Below are 20269 nucleotides of genomic sequence, written 5' to 3' on the forward strand. Positions count from 1 at the left end.
TACCTTAGATTCACCATTGTTGACTTCCTCCACTGCCTCTGTGTTGTCAGATTGCTTGTATGATATTCAGTCCTGGATGCAATGATGCTTCTAAACATTGGGGAAACTGTAGCCATTGTCTGTCCTCTGTACCACAAATTCCATGTCCAGCTAGAGCCAGCTTCCTATCTTCCACCCTCTGTAAATTTAACCTGATCCAATCTCTGTTGCTGAAATCCCGACTTGCATCTGTCATGTTCGCGAGCCACAACTATGTGTATTGACGTATATTGGTTCCCCACCCAGGAACACCTTGACTTTAAAAATTATTTTCCTTGTGTTCAAATCTGTCCTCCCTATTTTTATAACTTCCTACAACTCACTGAGAACTCTGTGTTCCTCCAGTTCTGTTATCTTTGACATCCTCTGCTTCTTTCACTCTACCATTGATGGTTGTATCCTCAGACGTCCAGCCCCTAATTCCTGGAATTCCATCACTAAATCTCCACCCTCTCTACCTCTTTTGCATTTAAAATTCCCCTTGAAGCTAACTAACTACCTTGTTGTCCAAGCTTTTGGTTTCCTGATCGGGCACCTTCGTTCTTGTCAGTTTTTCTCTGGTTACATTCCTATGAAGTACCTTGGGTTGTTTAACTATGTCATATGAATGCACATTTTATTCTTGTTTCCAACCCTTTTCGCAGAAATCTATTTCCAAATAGTAGGCAATGTTTAATAGCGGAGAAGATTTGATGAAGTTGTGTGTGCATATGCTGATATGTATTAGTAAAATTCACATTTTATTTTTAGCCAGTCGGACAAGGAATCTGGCTCAAGTTCTGGAAGTAGCAGTGATGGAAGCAGCAGCCAATCAGATAGCAATGACTCCAGTGACTCTGATAGTGGATCAGATTCAGGCAGCCAATCTGATTCCGATTCATCAGGTTCCGAAAGTAACACGTCTTCATCCAGAGGAAAGAGACCTGTTGAGAGCAAAGTTCCAAAAACTGACGGAGCAGAGGTGAATACAATAAGTGCTATATAACTAATTCATATTTTTGTCTTGATTTTGATTTTAAGAAATGGTTTTTGAAATTGCAGTTGACACATCTCAATTATTAGAATTCCGCACAATGTTGTCTGCTTAATACAAAAAACGATAAATTACAATTGGACAGAAAATATGTAATTGGAGAATAAAATAATTGAATGCCTATAAGTTGAGAGAGAGGGACTGTGCAATGAAACCTGGGTGGCCTCGTACACAAGTCGCTGAAGGTAAGCATGCAAGTACAGCAGGCAATAAAGAAGGCAGACAGTATGTTGGTCTTCATAGCAAGAGGATTCGAGTGCAAGAGCAAGGATGTCTTGCTGCAATTATACAGGGCCCTGGTGAGAGCACACCTCGAATACTGTGTGCGCACTTTTGGTCTCCTTATCTGAGGAAGGATGTCCTTGCTAAAGAGGGAGTGGAGAGAAGGTTTACTTACCACACTGGTTCCTGGGATGGCAGGACTGACATACAAGGAGAGATTGAGCCAATTATAACCGGACGAGACAGGGTAGATGCAGGAAGGATGTTCCGAATGGTGGGGGTGTCCAGATCCAGGGGTCACACTCTGACGATACGGGCTAGACCATTAGGACTGAGATGAGGTGAAATTTCTTCACCCAGAGAGTGGTGAGCCTGTGGAATCCTCGACCATAAAAAAACAATGTTTTCAAGAAGGAGTTAGATACAGTTCTTGGGGCTAAATGGATCAAAGGAATATGGGGGAGGGGAGTGGGGCCAAGTTACTGAGTTGGATGATTAGCCATGGTCATAATGAATGGTGGCGCAGGCTAGAAGGGGGGAATGGCCTACTCCTGCCTCTGTTTTCTATGTTTCTAAAGGAACATTTTAATTGTTTACATTAACTGTTAGATTGTTATTAAAACAGGAAGACAAGAATATGCCTTACACTAGAGCTCAAAAAGAAACTTGTTGACTTGAAATTTTGCAAACATACCAAATTGTATGCGGAGGGAGGGTTGAATTTCACTATTATTGATACGCTAAGAGTTTGGATCATGAATGTATGTTTTGGATTTTGACCTCCTTCCCCCTTCTGTTGCAGTTTTGGAAATCCAATCCAAGTATTTTAGCTGTGCAGCGATCTGCCATGATAAGGAAGCAGCAGCAACTACAACAACAACACCTTTCTTCAAACAACAGTTCAGAGGTTTGAAATTTGATTAAAAATAGCGGCTGAGAGGCTTTTTATTTCACTAGAACTGGTGAATATTGAACTGTGATAAGACTTTCAGCAATTAGTTTTTAGCGATGCATTATAGAAAACCTGGGAATTTACACTGAAGCAGAATCATTCGATTCAAATTGGCCATCAAATCATACGAAGGCCCCTCGAGCCTGCTTCAACATTTAATAAAATTATGGCTGATCTGATAGTAATCTCAAATCTGCAACCTGCCTACCCCCAATAACCTATCACCCCCTTGGTTATCCAGAATCTACCCACCTCTGCCTTAAAAATATTCAAACACTTTGCTTCCACCACTTTTCAGGAAGAGAGTTCCAAAGAGATGCGAGAAAACTGGTACCTCTGTTTCAAATGGCTGACCCCTTATTTTTAAACAGTGATCCCTAGTTCTAGAGAGGCAAGATCCTTGTCACATTCACTCTGTCAAGGCTACTCAGGATTTTGCATGTTTCAATCAAGTCGCCTAAACTCCAGTGGATGTAAGCCTAGCCTGTCCAACCTTTCCTCGTAAGACAGCCGGCCTATTCCAGATATCAGCCTGGTAAACCTTGTCTGAACTGTTTCCAAAACACATAAAAGCTGGAGTCTGATGATGCAGCTGTATAGAACGCTGGTTAGGCCACATTTGGAGTACTGCGTCCAGTTCTGGTCGCCGCACTACCAGAAGGACGTGGAGGCGTTGGAGAGAGTGCAGAGAAGGTTTACCAGGATGTTGCCTGGTATGGAGGGTCTTAGCTATGAGGAGAGATTGGGTAAACTGGGGTTGTTCTCCCTGGAAAGACAGAGAATGAGGGGAGATCTAATAGAGGTGTACAAGATTATGAAGGGGATAGATAGGGTGAACGGTGGGAAGCTTTTTCCCAGATCAGAAGTGACGTTCACGAGGGGTCACGGGCTCAAGGTGAGAGGGGTGAAGTATAACTCAGATATTAGAGGGATGTTTTTTACACAGGGTGGTGGGGGCCTGGAATGCGCTGCCAAGTAGGGTGGTGGAGGCAGGCACGCTGACATCGTTTAAGACTTGCCTGGATAGTCACATGAGCAGCCCGGGAATGGAGGGATACAAACGATTGGTCTAGTTGGACCAAGGAGTGGCACTGGCTTGGAGGGCCGAAGGGCCTGTTTCCTGTGCTGTACTGTTCTTTGTTCCTTAAATAAGGTATCCAATATGTACACAGTACTCCAAATGTGGTCTCACTCATGCCCTGCACAACTGAAGCATAATCTTACTTTTATGTTCATTTCCCCTCGCAATGAACAATAACATTCTATTAGCTTTCCTAATTATTTGCTGTACCTGCATATTAGCTTTTTGTGATTTATGCTGTCGGACACCCAGATTCCTCTGCACCTCAGAGTTCTGCAATATCTCACCATTTAGCTAACATGCTTCATTTTTATTCTTTTTTATTTTCACATTTTCCCACATTCTCCCATTTGCCAGATCTTTGCCCATTCACTTAACCTATCTATATCTTTTTTGTAGACTCCTTATACATGTCATCTTCACAACTTACTTTCCTACTTATCTTTGTGTCATCAGCAAATTTGGCAACCATCCCTTCCTCCAAGTCATTTATATAAATTGTAAAGAGTTGAGGTCCCAGCATTGGTCCCTGTGACTCACCACTCACTACACCTTGACAACCTGAAAATATTAATTCATGCCTGCTTCCTGTTAGCCAGATAATCTCCTGTCCATGACTATATGTTACCCCCTGTACCATGAGCTTTTATATTGTAATAACTTGGTGTGGCAGTTTATTAAACCCTCCTGGAAATCTAAGTACATTACATTCACCTCATCCCCTTTATCCACAGCACATGTTAATTCCTCAAAGAACTCCAATAAGTTGGTGAAACATTATTTCCCTTTTGCAAAGGCATGTTGACCTGATTACCTTTTGAACCTATCCAAGTGACTTGCTACAGCTTCTTTTAAGAATAGTTTCTTAACATTACCCTGACAACAGATGTTAAACTGTTAACTGGCCTGTAGTTCCCCACATTCCGTCTCCTTCCCTTTTTGCAATCATGGGACCACGCTAATTTATTTTTCATGAAAATTCCAAGCATCCTGTGGTCTGCTTTGTCTTTTTCTTGCCCTCCATTTATTTGCAGTTACAGTGGTATCCAGTACTAGGTGTAATGAAGGAACTGTGAAAGCTACTGGAAACCCATTCTATTTTCTCATTATTCTTTCATGGAATGTGCATGTCACAGACCAGGTTAGCATTTGTTGCCCATTGCCTTGAACTGAGTGGCTGGCTTGGCCATTTCAGGGGGCAATTCAGTGGGTCTTGAGTCACATGTAGGCCAGACCTGTTAAGGACAACACATTTTCTTTTCTAAAGTGAACCTTATGGGTTTTTGCAACAATCGATTATAGTTTCATGGTCACCATTGCAGAAACTAACTTTCAATTCCAAATTTACGGTTTATTAATTGAATTTAAATTCCACCAGCCACCATGGTGTGTTCTGAACCCCTGTCCCCAGAGCATTAGCCTGCGCCTCTGGATTACCAGTCTAGTGACATTACCACTACACCACCGTCTCCCCTGTACTATGTGCAGTAATGTAGTGGTTTTCTGAGAAGTAACAAATAACACAGTCTGATAATACTTTGATATCTAATTTTACAAAAGGTCATGGTGTAAACAATGCAAACTTAATTTTTTCAGAGACGTCTGAAGATTTTATCTTAAAATGTTATGAAATATCCCCAGTGCCTTCTCAGCATGCCTCTAATGGTAGCAAACAGGGGCTCAGTAAATTTTGCCATCCCCTATTGCTTTATAAAAAGTCCAAGGTTTCAGTCACAGTTGTTGAATTTTGATATTTTTTCAAATTTCATTATTATTTTGTTCTGCAGCATGGTTGTGATGGAAATTGACCTTGAAGTATGCCAAATAGTAATTGCTGTGGATAACAATTAATCAAATTAGATTTAAGTTAGATGTTTTTCAACTCGATCCTGCTGTTTAATAAATTGTTCTTTTAGAATTAAGTAGTGGGCGGCACAGTGGTTAGCGCTGCTGCCTCACAGCGCCAAGGACCCGGGTTCAATTCCAGACTTGGGGTCACTATCTGTGCAGAGTCTGCACGTTCTCCCCATGTTTGTGTGGGTTTCCTCCCACAGTCCAAAGACCATACTGGTTATGTGTATTGGCCATACTAAATTGTCCCTCAGTGTACCTGAACAGGCACTGAAGTGTGGCGATTAGGGGATTTTCACAGTAACTTCATTGCAGTGTTGATGTAAGCCTACTTGTGACACTAATAAATAAACTTTTTTAAAAAATCTGTCTCTCTCTCTTTCTGCCACATATTGTCTTGTCATTTTGCAATATAATTTAAATGGGTGAAAGTAACATTGACTTCATAACTGTTCACAAAATCTTTTTTGTAACTGTTGAGCTTTGTACATTTGAACAGATTTATTTCACGTTGTACTTTGTTTCAGCAGGAATCATCAAGCAGTGAAGATTCTGATGATGACTCATCCTCTGAGAACACTGCCAAACATGTGAAACGCAGAGAGTAAGCCAACATTTCAGTTGTTTTGTTTATGGTTAATTGTGGCTTTTATTGTTTTTCACACATGGTATGTTCCTAGCAGGGCATATTTGCAGGGAAGTTTACTGAAGTCAGTGTCTGGAGAAACTAATTTTGAATAAGATTTACAGTAGAACGGCAGATGAATATAAACAGAGATCATTAATTAATATTTCCTATGATGCATTGAGTGAGGTCTCCAAAAAACCGGTGCTCTAAATACAACTGAAAAGCAATTCTTCTATCCACTCTGTTCGTTGTGTGCTCTTTCCAGTGTCTCGCTTCTCTCTGTTGCGCTGTCTGTTTTCTATTTGTCTCTTTTGTTTCTTCCTTTACCCCCATCACTCCTCATTGGCAACACAGAAACAAAGTTTGCAATGCTTCTGATGTAGTCATTACTGCATCCACCTTCTTTATCATTGTCAACACCAAAGTTATAAATTTATGTATTCTTCCTCTTTGAGCTTTTATTCGCTTGTATGGATCAGTGCTAACACCGATTGGTTGGACTGAATGTCCTTTTCCACATTGTAGCTTGACTGTATTGTAACTCAGTTTCCTGAGACCTCCAAATAGGGAACCTCTTCTCTGCCTTGTTTTGTCTTTCAGTTAACGGGCAATTAAAGCCAAACTTGTAATCGCTTAGTCTTATTTTGTTCATTTCTTTGTGTGCTACACCATGACTTTGACATTTCCTGTAGATTTCTCAATTTGAAGATAACTAAATTTTAAACTGCCCTTTAATATGTGATTTCAATGAGAAATCTTTGATTGAAAGAATTGCTAGATTGTAGCATTTGCACCATTTCCCTCCGAGTTGTCCATTTAATTCCATCCCTTGTCCTTCCATAAAGTTTTTTGATCTTTTTCTTTGAATTACTTTAAAAGCCATTGTGCATTCTTCTTCCAACACTGTTTCTGTAGAGCGTTCAATGTCTTCACAATCCTCTAAATTACATTTTCAGAATTTCTTCCTTCATCCGTTTGTGGTGCTCTTCAACTCCTAGTTGAACCCCTAGTTACTCTCACTGATTGGAGGAAATATTTTTCTAACCATTTACTTCCTTGAATACCGGTGTTTTAAACAGCTCTGTTGTGTTTTTCTTCTCCTAGCCAGTAAACTTCATGGCACCAAACACACACAAGGAATTGGTTAACACGCAAATATGTAGGTTCATTTATTAAGGATTTGGGAAGTCTGTAGCAGTATTATCCAGTTGGAGAATTTGGATACATCTGATTTGTTAAAGTCACCAGAACAAACTGAGACAGTCTGTATCACATGACACATTGCATCATTTCCCCGCTAGTGATAAATACCCACTTAAAGGTGTACACAGCATTTACCTTTCTTTCAAATAGCTCCTCTTACGAATAACCATAATCATTTGCAATGTATGCAAATGCTTATTTACACAATGCGGAGTTACAAGTTAAGAAACTTATAGACTTTTAAGTCCTTGAAGCGTATTGGTGATCTGCTTATATGCCCTGACTTAGTAACTGTAATGTAAGCTTGAGGTTGTTGAATTTTCTCATAGTGGTCTGAAGGAGTGTTACGCTTGGATGTTGCTTTGGATTTTCCCTTGGATCTTGTCCTGGATGCAGTGGAGTTCCATAAAAATTGGGGATTTGGTACTTTTCTCATTTGTCCTATGTTCCATCTCACATTTGCTCCATGGGATATGATGACATCGTATGACCTCCACTTTGTACATATTTTTGTCACTTCAGCTGGTTGTGTACCTTCTGTGGGATGTTGAATTTGAGCTTGTTGTCTTATCTTTAAACTTGGCAACTTTCTGCCTGCATTCCTGTCATGCATGTCTTCTGTTGTTCCCTTTTCTTCCAAAAGTTCTTCTCTGGCTTTTGAAAGGGTACATTGATGAAAACCAGATGGATTTGCTCACACAGGTCTGCCAAAAATGAATTCCACCGGTGATGGAATAGTTGCTCTTAGAGATGTTGCTCTGAGGCAGTGGTTCCCAAAGGGTGCGGCGCGCCACACTGGTGCGGCGAGAGAGGATGGCAAGTGTGGCGGGAAGATTCAAGGACAATCAAAGAAACATTTAAACATGGATAGATATTTTTCCAAAGTGAGAGCAAGAGCATCAAGTGATGCTGAGGACGATCTGAGTCCGCGTTGTGATCCAGAATCGCCGTTCGAACAGAGTGCTGAAGAATAGTTGTTTAATTCTACACCAGTAGCAGGCCCAAGCAAACATCCAAAAAAGAAAGTTTGTCGACAATGTATGGATAGCTATCTGAGTCTCGGTTTCACATGGATTGGAGATGAAAACATACCTCGGCCTATGTGTTTGATCTGTGGTGAGAAGCTTTCCAATTCCAATATGGTCCCAAGCAAGATGAAAAGACATCTGTTGTCAAAACATGGAAATCTGGCAAATAAGAATGTTCAATATTTTGAAAGGCTTTTGGAACAGCAGAAATGCCAACGATCATATTTCAAAAAACGAATGACAGTCTCAGGTAAGATGCAGATTGTATCTTACCAAGTGGCTGAATTGATTGCTCAACAGACAAACCCACATACAATAGCTGAAACATTGATTCAGTCTGCCTGCAGCTTGATTGTGAAAACTTTGTTTGGTGATGGTGCTGAGCGAGAAGTTATGGAAGTTCCTTTGTCTGATAGTACAATTCGCAGAAGAATAGTTGATATGTCAGCTAATATTGAGAAGCGTGTTTCCGAAAGTATGAAGAATTCTAAATTTGCCATTCAAGTTGATGAATCGACCGACATTAGTGGAAAAGCAGAGTTGCTTGCCTAATATCAGATTCATTCACAATGACAAAATAATCACAGTTTCTATTTTGCAAGGAACTTGAAAAACATACCAGAGGACAAGATATTTTCCAAACCTTGTCTGAGTATTTGGAAAAAGTTGAGATTTCATGGGATTCTTGTATTGGAATTTGTGCGGATGGAGCGCCATGTATGATGGGGAATGTGAGAGGCTTGGCGGCACTCATCAAACAGAAAAATCCAGATGTAATATCAACTCTGTTTTTTACACAGAGGCATTAATCACCAAGACCCTTGTAGCTGATTTGAAGTTGGTTCTAGATCAGACTATGCGCATTGTGAACTTCATCAAAGCAAAACCACTAAAGGCGCGGTTATTTGCTCAACTCTGCTAAGACATGGAATCAAAATTTCAATGCCTAATTCTGCACTCGGAGGTTTGCTGTATGTCCCGTGGAAAAGTTTTAAATCGGGTGTTGGAACTGAAGAACGAATTAAGAGAATTTTTGGAACAAGAAGGGAACCCATTGTACCACCAACTGGATGACAATGACTGGTGTGCAAAGCTGCCATATTTGGCCGATATCTTTTCCCGGTTGAATGTGCTCAATGCCAGTATGCAAGGCCGTGATGACAATATCCTCATAACTACAGACAGACTAACTGCATTCAAAAAAAAGCTTCAGCTCTGGCTCAGAAGAGCGATGCAACATAACCTCAATGTTCCCACTGGTAAAAAGTTTTAAAACGAGCAATGAATTGTACGGCCTCATCCAGGAACATCTTGCAACACTGGTAGAAAAGATTGATCATTACTTCCCATCGTTGTCTACAGAAAAATTCGACTGGGTTAGAGACCCCTTTGCGAATTCCAGCTGTTCAGGTCTGATATTGGATGAGGAGGAGGAAATGGCCTGCATTTCGAGTGATCGCACCTTGAAAATGAAACACGGGAGTATGCCACTGGACTCTTTTTGGATATACAACCAGAAACAGTCATAGAATCATAGAAATCATAGAAACCCTACAGTGCAGAAGGAGGCCATTCGGCCCATCGAGTCTGCACCGACCACAATCCCACCCAGGCCCTACCCCCACATATTTACCCGCTAATCCCGCTAACCTACGCATCTCCGAACTCTAAGGGGCAATTTTTAACCTGGCCGATCAACCTAACCCGCACATCTTTGGACTGTGGGAGGAAACCAGAGCACCCGGAGGAAACCCACGCAGACACGAGGAGAATGTGCAAACTCCACACAGACAGTGACCCGAGCCGGGAATCGAACCCGGGACCCTGGAGCTGGTGCTGTGAAGCAGCAGTGCTAACCACTGTGCTACCGTGCCGCCCTCTCCACGCCTCTCTTCAAGAGCATGAGCTATTCTTCTACAGTTCGCCATGACATATTGTTGTGAACAGGGATTTTCAGCTCTGACAAAATCAAAGACCAGAAAAGAGAAAGGCTTCTTTGTGTTGCTGAGGAGATGAAAGTTTGTTTGTCTCAAATTAGACCTAATATAAATGAGATTACCTGACAAAAACAAGTTCACACCTCTCATTGAGTTTGTATACTTACTTAAGGTTACATATGTAAGAGGCTCGTCTATAAGTATATTTTGGGAATGAATCATGATTTTATGTAGCTGCATTGTTTTATACTTTCTGGATGTCCCATGATCATATTATAAAGTAGTTGTGTTCTATGTTATGAATCAAGCACTGCTAGGAGTTGTTTTTTTTGTTTTTGAATGTATTTCTTATCAATAAAAAATTTGGTGTGGCGCGAGCAAATTTTTATTCCGAAAGTGCGGCCCAGTGGAAAAGGTTTGGGAACCACTGCTCTAAGGTGTAGCATTGCAATGTGTAGATCTTGATTGTTCTGTCTGCATTTTAGAATTAACTATTTTACCATACAAATCATCCTTTCAGCTATGCCAATAGATCTGGAGTTGAAATAGTGTGATATTCCCCACTTCTCTCATATTTCTGAATTCGTGACACTTATCTGAGATTATCTCTCTGAATGCATCAAAATAACTGAAAATAGCACTTGGCGTGTGCACTACAGTTGTACTTGAAGTATCATGCAATTGATGGATGATAGGATACTTGAAAAAAAATATCAGTGACAACTGGAATCAGTCCCGTGGCCATGGAAGAGGTCGGAAGAAATCTTGGCCCAAGAATGAGTAGACATGTTGGTTGACCTGCCATTTTGGGCCATTGGTTTCTACTACATAGAATATCTGTGGTGCCCAAAATGACTAGCATGATGGATCCTAAATATGGAATTACAAAGCCACTATATTGGTGTTACCATGGCCTCTCACTTCTGTGGGTAGGTTGCTTGTAGGATTTTCAAAGGCACTTGCACCTGTCTATTTTTGCCAATGGCGAATGTTTATTGACTGAGCACAGATGACCTGAATCATAGCAAATACTTCTGAAGGTGTAATGACATCCGTGTGCTCAGACACGAATGGTGCGGAATGTCCGTGCCTTGCAGCATCTTGATCATCAATGCATTGCCCATTTGTCTGCCAATTCATGTATGTTTTCTCTGGTATGAGCATTGTTGCTGCTCAAAGGCATTGCTTGTTTAGCGTCTGCTTGAGCCTTTGTAGGACTCCTCGCAGCTCCTTTGACTTTAGGTATTGCTGCTGCCAGTGACCCTATTTGCCACATGCCTTGCAGTAATCATGGAATACTGTGCATCTTTCTGGTGCATGCTAAAATGAACACCTTCCACATGTCTTCTTGTGTTTGGTTAGTGTCGATGGATGGGGTTGCACACCAGGCCTGTGAGCTTGTTGACCTGTAATAATCGACTCATACTTTTGTCCATCTTTGAGTATCTCATTGATGCTTCAGCTAACTTTTTGTGGTTCATGTACTGCGGCTACCAGATCCCTCTGTACTGTCAAGTTTTGTGGTCTCCCTCCATTTAAATAATATCCTTTTTAAAAATTCTTCCTCCCAAGTAAACCAAGTTCACATTTTCCCACATTGTGCCCCATCTGTCATTTTTTTTGCTGATTCACTTAACCTATCTAAATTCCTTTAAAGACTCTATGTCCTCTTGTCAACTTTTCTACCTATCTTTGTGCCATCAGCAAATCTGATTACTATACATTCAGTCACTTCATCCAAGTAATTGACATAGCTTGTAAATAGTTGAAACTCCCTGTAGCATTCCACTAGTTGCTGCTTACCAACTTGAAAGTGACCAGTTAATCCCCACTCTCTGCTTCCTATTAGCTAACCAATCCTCTATCTATGCTAACATGTTACCCCCTGCTCCATGAGCTGTTATTTTGTGTAGTACCTTTGTGGCACCTTATCAAATGCCTTTCTCACACCTTGTTTGTCACTTCCTCAGAGAACTCTAATGAATGAGTCAACATGATTTCCCTTTCACAAAACCATGTTAATCCTGCCTGATTTGTGTTCTGATTTTCTAAATATCACAATAATGGGTTCTAGTATTTTCCCTCTGACAGACGTTAGACTAACCAGCCTATGGTTTTCTGCTTTCTCTCTCCCTCCTTTCTTGAATAGAGATGTTACTTTAGTGATTTTTCCAATCTGCTGGGTGGAACTTTCCAGAATCTGGTCAACTTTGGAATATCGTAATTAATGCATCTACTATCTCTTTTAACACCCAATGATGCAGGCCCTCAGATCTCGGGTACTTGGCAACCTTAAATTCTGATAGTTTTCCAGTATTGTGATTGTTTTTAATTCCTCCCTCCCCTTTACGTCAAGTATACTTGGGATATTTTTTGTGTCTTCTACTATTTTCTTGCTTCTCATGATCAATTTCCCAGTCTCTCACTCTAAGAGACCAACATTCAGTTATGCTTTCCCTGTTTAAATATTTGTAAAAAACCGTTACCATCTTTTTCAATATTTCTTCTAGCTAACTTTCTATCATGCTCTAATTTCCCTTAATTTTTCTGCGTTTTTTTGCTGATTTCTAAAATCTGCCCAATCTTCTGAATTACCACTAACATGCACAGTATTGTCTGATTATTCTTTCAATTTGTTGCTATCCTTAACTTTTAGTTACTCATGGATGGTGCATCCTTCTCAGTCTTTCTTAATGAAATATATCTTCGCTGAGAGCTAGAAAATATCATCTGAAATGTCTGCCACTGCTTTTCTACTGTCCTTTTAACCTATTTTGCCAGTTCACTTTAGCCAATACTATTTTCGTACCCCTTTCATGTCCTTTGCTCAGGTTTAAGCGCTTGGGATGAGAGGCGCTGTTGCCGTTTGTGTGCGCATTTCTGAAGCTCAGCCCAATAATCTCAGTTGCAGTGAGTACGTACCATGGTGCTGAAGTCTTTTCCAACTTGCATCAACTCTGTTTTGCCTGTCGTTTTTGCAAGGTTTCTTGGCCCGATTTCTGCGGTATTTCTCTGTCCTCCCTTGCCCATCATCAATCGGATCTGATCCACGCTACTCTCCTTCCCTGACTGAACACTGCCTAGCTCTGAACCTCTCGACACATTGTCCCTGCCTGTTGAACTCTCAGGCTCTGCACAGCAATCTTCAGTTTGAGACCACACACGTTGCCTTGATTGAGTGGTTTTAAACTTATACTAGCAGCACTGGCACCAGGTTGCATATAGTGTGCTTGAAAAGGAAACATTCTCCAGCGCTGGCACTATCAACCACCCATAAAAGATTGGTCAAAGCAAAAATACGTAGGTTCATTTATTAAGGATTTGGGAAATTGATAGCAGTGTTACACGGTTGGGAGACTTGTGCAGATCTGTGTTGGTAGCTTCCTCAAAACAAAATGGGACTAAGTTTGAATCCATGATACATTGCATAATTTCTTCTGGAGTGAAATGTATAGATACCCTAACTGCACCCATTTAAAGCTGTACCACCATAATCTCTGGTAGATCATCTCTTAGCTTTCTGGATTATTTTGGAAAAGGTTCCAGTTTTTCTTGTCGCTATAAGCTTGCAAACCTCTAAGTACTAATCTCAGAGAACATAAGGTTAGAAGACACTGTAATGTACTGATGGGAACAGGAAACTGCAAAAGAATATAAACTGAGTGAGTGGGCAAGACTATGTCAAATGGAGTTTAATGTGTGGAACTGAGAGATTATACATCTTCGATTTGAGAAAGTCAAATCAAAATACTTTAAAGGCGAGAGACTGAATTGCTGATGAGCAAAGGGCTTTTATGTGTTCATGTGTCCATATTAAATTTAATTAAAATCTGGAATTGAAAACTAGTCTCAGTAATGGTGACCATGAAACTATCATTTTTCAAAAACCCTGTTTCACTAATGTCCTTCAGAGAAATAAATCTGCCATCCTTACCTGGTCTGGCCTACATGTGATTTCAGACCCACAGCAATGTGGTTGACTCTTAACTGCCTTCTGAAATGGCCTAGCAAGTTACTCAGTTCAATGGCAACTAGAGATGGGGAACAAATGCTGCCTTTGCCACTGATGCCCATAAGCCAGAGAAGAATCAATATAAGGTATATAAATCAGTAAAAGCTAGAACACAAGTCATCAAAAAAGCTAACGGAGTAATGGTTTTCATCTCAAGGGGGCCGGAATTCAAAGGGAAGACATTTATGCTTTGGTTAACCCTGCTAGAGTATGGTGTTCAATTTTGGCCACTACACTGTAGGAATGATATAGGAAGGAAGCATTGTGCAAATTTATCACAATGATACCAGGGCTTCAAAGGTTAAATTATAAGGACGGGTTACATAAATTAAACTTGGATTTCCTTGTGTTTAGAAAGTTGAAGATAATCCAACTGACGTATTTAAAAGGATGAAGGAATTGATAAGTTAGATACAGAGCAACTATTGCTTCTTGCTGCAGAACCTAGAACTAGAGAGCAAGGCCATTTTGGATGGAATATGGAAACACTTTTACCATACACAGTAGTGGAACTCTGAAACTTGCTCCCTAAAATGTTGTGTTCAATAAAACTCGAGGGATTTCCAGAGCTCATATAACCTCCAGGAACTGAAGGCATGGTTGTCAGTTATGGAACAATTACAATCAGGATGTGCAAGAGGCTAGGACTGGAGAAGGTTACAAAGATAGGGCGGGATGAGGCCATGAAAGGACCGGAAAACAGACTGAAGCATTTTAAGGGAGGCAATGGCTTGGTGTTATTATCGCTAGACTATTAATTTCGAAACTCAGCTAATGTTCTGGGGACCCAGGTTCGAATCCCGCTACAGCAGATGGTGGAATTTGAATTCAATAATAAAAAAATCTAGAATTAAAAATCTACTGATGACCATGAAACCATTGTCGATTGTCAGAAAAATCCGTCTGGTTCTGGTTCACTAATGTTCTTTAGGGAAGGAAATCTGCCGTCCTTACCCGATCTTGTCTACGTGTGATTCCAGAGCCACAGCAATGTGGTTGATTCTCAACTGCCCTCGGGCAACTAGGGACAGGCAATGAATGCTGGCTAGCCAACGATGCCCATGTCCCACGAATGAATGAAAAAAACCTGGTGTTGCTTAACTGGGAGCTGATGTAGATCAGTGAGCTTGGGGTGATGGGCGAGTTAAGGTGTAGGCAGTAGAGCTTTGAGTTATCTCAGGTTTGTGGAGGGTGGAAGATGGCAAGCTGACCAGGAGTGCAGGGTTGGAATAATCAAGACATGGATGAGGGTTTCAATAGAAGTTGAACTGAAGCAGGTGCTGAAATCAGGTGAAATTACAGAGGTGGAGATAAGCACCTTTTGTGACAGCAAGGATATGTGATCGGGAGCTCAATTAGGGTCTGGTATAATAAACAAGGTTGTGAACAGTCCGGTTCAATGAGAGAGTTGGTAGGGTGAGGGTGTAGTTGGTGCTAAGGAATTGATTTTGTGGCAGACACTGAAAGTGGTATCGGTCTTCGCATTATTAGTTGGGGAAAATTTCAGATCATGGTTATTGGATCAGCAATTTGACAATTTGGAGATAGTGGGGGAATTGAGAGATGTGATCATAAGGTCGAGCTGGGTGTTGTGATTTATACATGTTATACCTAATGGTGCGTTTTTTGGATAATTTCAAGGGGCAGCATGCAAGTGAGAAAAAGGAAGGCCCCAAGAGATGGAGTGTTTTAGGGAGGGAATTCTGAAGCTTGAGGCTAAACAGCTTAAGGCATGGGAGTCACTGATGGGCCTATTGAAATTGGACATGCTTTAGAGGGCAGAATTAGAGTGCAGATACCTGAGGGTTGAATGGTGGGAAGGATGAGGCAATACTGTGCCCTTCCAGTACCATAACCAATCAAAAATTAGTTGCAAGTTGTGCAATGGAATTTTTGAAAGCTGGTAATTTGTGAGATAGTACACATGCTACACTGTTGACAACCTGTGTCCCCTGAAGTGACCTAACATGCCACTTACCTATACTACTGTACCTTGGAACAAAGTTTAAAAAATCAAATGTATTTGTTGAAGGCAGTCCACTTTTACCACAAAGCAAAAGATTGGCAATGGCGTGAAAACGTCAATTTCAAGTTGCACATAATTCCAACTTGGGCATGTACCATTATTACTTCATTGCTGACTCAAAACTATTAGAACATCAGCTGAAGGACAAACGCTCTTCAAGGAGAAAGCCCATCTCAAACTCATGGAACAGGGGATGGGTAATAAATGCAGCCTTGCTATTATGACCTATAATCTTGAAATTTTAAAAAAAGTTGCGCATGGCATGTGGCTGTCGCTGGCAAGGCCAGCGTTTATTGTCAATCCTTAATTACCCTGGAGGTGGTGGTGGTGAGAATTTAAACATAAATAGAAAACCTGATCCTTTTCCATAAATGTGTTTAAAATCAAGTCACTGTTAATTAAGTGCTACATATTCAAAATAATTTTGTCACAAGTTAAAGCATTACAATTGAAGTGGCACAGTGGTTAGCATTGCTGCCCCACAGCGCCAGGGACCCGGGTTCAATTCCAGTCTCGGGTGACTGTGCAGAGCTCGTACGTTTTCTGTGTCTGCGTGGGTTTCCTCCGGGTTCTCCAGTTTCCTCCCATACTCCAAAAAGTGCCGATTATATGGATTGGTCATGCTAAATTGCCTCTTAATGCGAGGGGGATTAACAGAGTAAATACATGGGGTTACAGGGATAGGGCCTGGGTGATATTGTTGTCGGTGCAGGGTCGATGGGTCAAATGGCCTCCTGCACTGTAGGGATTTTATTCTATTCTATGATAAATTTTACTGAACAAGAATTTTAAAAAACTTTTAGATCACACTGAAAATAAGTCCCCTAATTTCAGTAATCTCCACACATATAGTAAATTTCCATTGCATGATAGAAGAATCTCCCTTAGGAAATATGCACTGTGATACCTTCTCGTTCTATGTTAAACTTTGTTCTGAACTGCAATGGCAGACGTTTTTGGGAGTCAGCTGAAGTTTATCTACTTTGGATCAGAGATGACATTTACCTCTATGAAAAGCCACTCTAGGGACTTAACATGAGATGTTAAACCAAGGACCCCTTGGTTATTTTATTACCACATTTGACGCAGTCTCATTGTACACAGGGATAGTTCTGGCTCTGACAATGCTGAAAAACTGATCAAACAGTTCCAGCTGCTAAACCTTCCCATTGACATCATTCTTACGAAAGAAAGTGTTAGGTATCAGTCTTTGCTGGGAAAATTTGTAAAAGGCACATAGAAAGAAGATACTTTCAGATATCAGTTGAGTCGCATTTGGGATGAGTCATGTTATAAGCAACCTTAAACCAGAGCTGTTGGAATTATTGGTTTCCTGTTATGTCTGCTACATTCAGCACAGAATATTAGTAAGTTGAAGATGTTAGCAGTTGATCAAAGCCAACATGAGGGTTGAAGTGCTCAGCCTGTCTCTCCCACTGGCTTATTCCAGTTTGCATGCAACATTGGATTAATGTCAGGAGCAGATAGTTTTAAGTTTGAACTTTGGGCCTGATTGCACAGCACTATGAATGTCCCCACCCTTGACAGCTCAAGGATCTTACAGGCTTCCCAGGTGACATGGTTAAAAGAAGGACAGGACTGGCAGCAGAATATTCCGGGGTATAAGTGTTTTAGGCGAGACAGAGGAGGGGCTAAAAAAGGTGGGGGAGTAGCGGTATTAGTTAGGGAGCATATTACAGCAGTGCAGAGGGTGGACAATTTAGAGGGGTCGTGTAATGAGTCGCTGTGGGTGGAGCTCAGAAACAGGAAAGGTGCAATCACTATGTTGGGGGTATACTACAGGCCACCCAACAGCCCACGGGAAGTGGAGGAACGGATATGTCAGGAGATTCTGGATATGTGCAGAAAAAATAGGGTTGTTGTAGTGGGAGACTTCAATTTCCCTGGTATAGACTGGAAAGTGCTTAGGGCTGGGGGTCTGGACGGGGAGGAATTTGTAAAATGCGTACTGGAAGGTTCTTTGGAACAGTATGTAGATAGCCCAACTAGAGAGTGGGCTATACTGGATCTAGTTCTGGGAAATGAGCCCGGTCAGGTCGTCAAAGTTTTGGTAGGGGAACATGTGGCAAATAGTGACCACAACTCTGTTAACTTTAGGATAGTAATGGATAAGGACGAGTGTTGTCCTAAGGGTAGGGTGCTAAATTGGGGGAAGGCTAACTATAGCTGGATTAGGCAGGAATTGGCGGCTGTTGAATTGGAGAGGCTGTTCGGGGGTAAGTCCACGTCTGGCATGTGGGAGTCTTTTAAGGAACAGTTGATAAGGCTGCAGGACAGGCATGTGCCTGTAAAAAGGAAGGATAGGAAAGGTAGGATTCGAGAGCCGTGGATAACCAGGGAAATTGAGGATCTGATCAAAAACAAAAGAGAGGCGTACGTTAGGTCCAGGCAACTGAAAACAGATGGAGCTCTGGAGGAATACAGAGAGAGTAGGAAAGAACTCAAACGGGGAGTTAGAAGGGCAAAAAGAGGTCACGAAATGTTCTTGGCAGATAGAATTAAGGAGAATCCTAAGGTATTTTATTCATATGTTAGGAACAAAAGAGTTGTCAGGGAAAAAGTCGGACCTCTCAGGGACAAAGGAGGGGAATTATGCTTAGAACCCAAGGGAATAGGGGAGATCCTAAATGAATACTTTGCATCGGTATTCACAAAGGAGAGGGACTTGTTGACTGGGAGTGTCTCAGAGGGAAGTGTTGACCCGTTAGAGAGAATCTCCATTACAAGGGAGGAGGAAGTGTTAGGTATTTTAGGTAACATTAAAACTGACAAATCCCCAGGGCCTGATGGCATCCATCCTAGACTGCTCAGGGAGACAAGAGATGTAATTGCTGGGCCTCAGACGGAAATCTTTGTCTCTTCATTGGACACAGGTGAGGTCCCTGAGGATTGTAGGATAGCGAATGTGGTCCCGTTATTTAAGAAGGGTAGCAGGGATAACCCGGGTAATTATAGGCCAGTGGGCTTGACATTTGTGGTAGGGAAGTTGTTGGAGAGAATTCTTAGAGACAGGATGTATGTGCATTTAGAACGGACCAATCTCATTAGTGACAGACAGCATGGTTTTGTAAGAGGGAGGTCGTGCCTTACAAATTTGGTGGAGTTTTTTGAGGAAGTGACAAAAACGGTTGACGAAGGAAGGGCCGTGGATGTCGTCTATATGGATTTCAGTAAGGCATTTGACAAAGTCCCTCGTGGCAGGTTGGTTAAGAAGGTTAAGGCTCATGGAATACAAGGAGAGGTGGCTAGATGGGTAGAAAACTGGCTTGGCCACAGGAGACAGAGGGTAACAGTTGAAGGATCTTTTTCCGGCTGGAGGTCTGTGACTAGTGGTGTTCTGCAGGGCTCTGTACTGGGACCTCTGCTATTTGTGATATATATAAATGATTTGGAAGAACGTGTAACTGGTGTTATCAGCAAGTTTGCGGATGACACGAAGATGGCTGGACTTGCGGATAGCGATGAACATTGTCGGACAATACAGCAGGATATAGATAGGCTGGAAAATTGGGCGGAGAAATGGCAGATGGAATTTAATCCAGATAAATGCAAAGTGATGCATTTTGGAAGAACTAATGTAGGGGGGAGTTATACAATAAATGACAGAGCCATCAAGAGTATAGAAACACAGAGGGACCTAGGTGTGCAAGTCCACAAATCCTTGAAGGTGGCAGCACAGGTGGAGAAGGTGGTGAAGAAGGCATATGGTATGCTTGCCTTTATAGGACAGGGTATAGAGTATAAAAGCTGGAGTCTGATGTTGCAGCTGTATAGAACGCTGGTTAGGCCACATTTGGAGTAGTGTCCAGTTCTGGTCGCCGCACTACCAGAAGGACGTGGAGGCTTTTGAGAGAGCGCAGAGAAGGTTTACCAGGATGTTGCCTGGTATGGAGGGTCTTGGCTATGAAGAGAGATTGGGTAAACTGGGCTTGTTCTCCCTGGAAAGACGGAGAATGAGGGGAGATCTAATAGAGGTGTACAAGATTATGAAGGGTATAGATAGGGTGAACAGTGGGAAGCTTTTTCCCAGGTCGGAGGTGACGATCACGAGGGGTCACGGGCTCAAGGTGAGAGGGGCGAAGTATAACTCCGATATCAGAGGGACGTTTTTTACACAGAGGGTGGTGGGGGCCTGGAATGCGCTGCCAAGTAGGGTGGTGGAGGCAGACACGCTGGCATCGTTTAAGACTTACCTGGATAGTCACATGAGCAGTCTGGGAATGGAGGGATACAAAC

General features: G+C 41.7%; 1 protein-coding gene across 3 annotated transcripts in view; it reads left to right on the forward strand.

Moving 5' to 3' along the window:
- The window catches only part of chd1 (chromodomain helicase DNA binding protein 1), a 171391-nt gene that overhangs the window by 54249 nt on the left and 96873 nt on the right, over positions 1 to 20269 (forward strand). For all 3 annotated transcript variants that reach the window (XM_078214725.1, XM_078214727.1, XM_078214726.1), the window contains exons 3-5: positions 790 to 1000; positions 2097 to 2201; positions 5709 to 5782. In XM_078214725.1, the coding sequence (XP_078070851.1) occupies positions 790 to 1000; positions 2097 to 2201; positions 5709 to 5782 (390 nt within the window). The remainder of the gene's footprint in view (positions 1 to 789; positions 1001 to 2096; positions 2202 to 5708; positions 5783 to 20269) is intronic.

The sequence above is a fragment of the Mustelus asterias genome, chromosome 6, assembly GCF_964213995.1.
Source record: "Mustelus asterias chromosome 6, sMusAst1.hap1.1, whole genome shotgun sequence".
NCBI classification, from domain to species: Eukaryota; Metazoa; Chordata; class Chondrichthyes; order Carcharhiniformes; family Triakidae; genus Mustelus; species Mustelus asterias.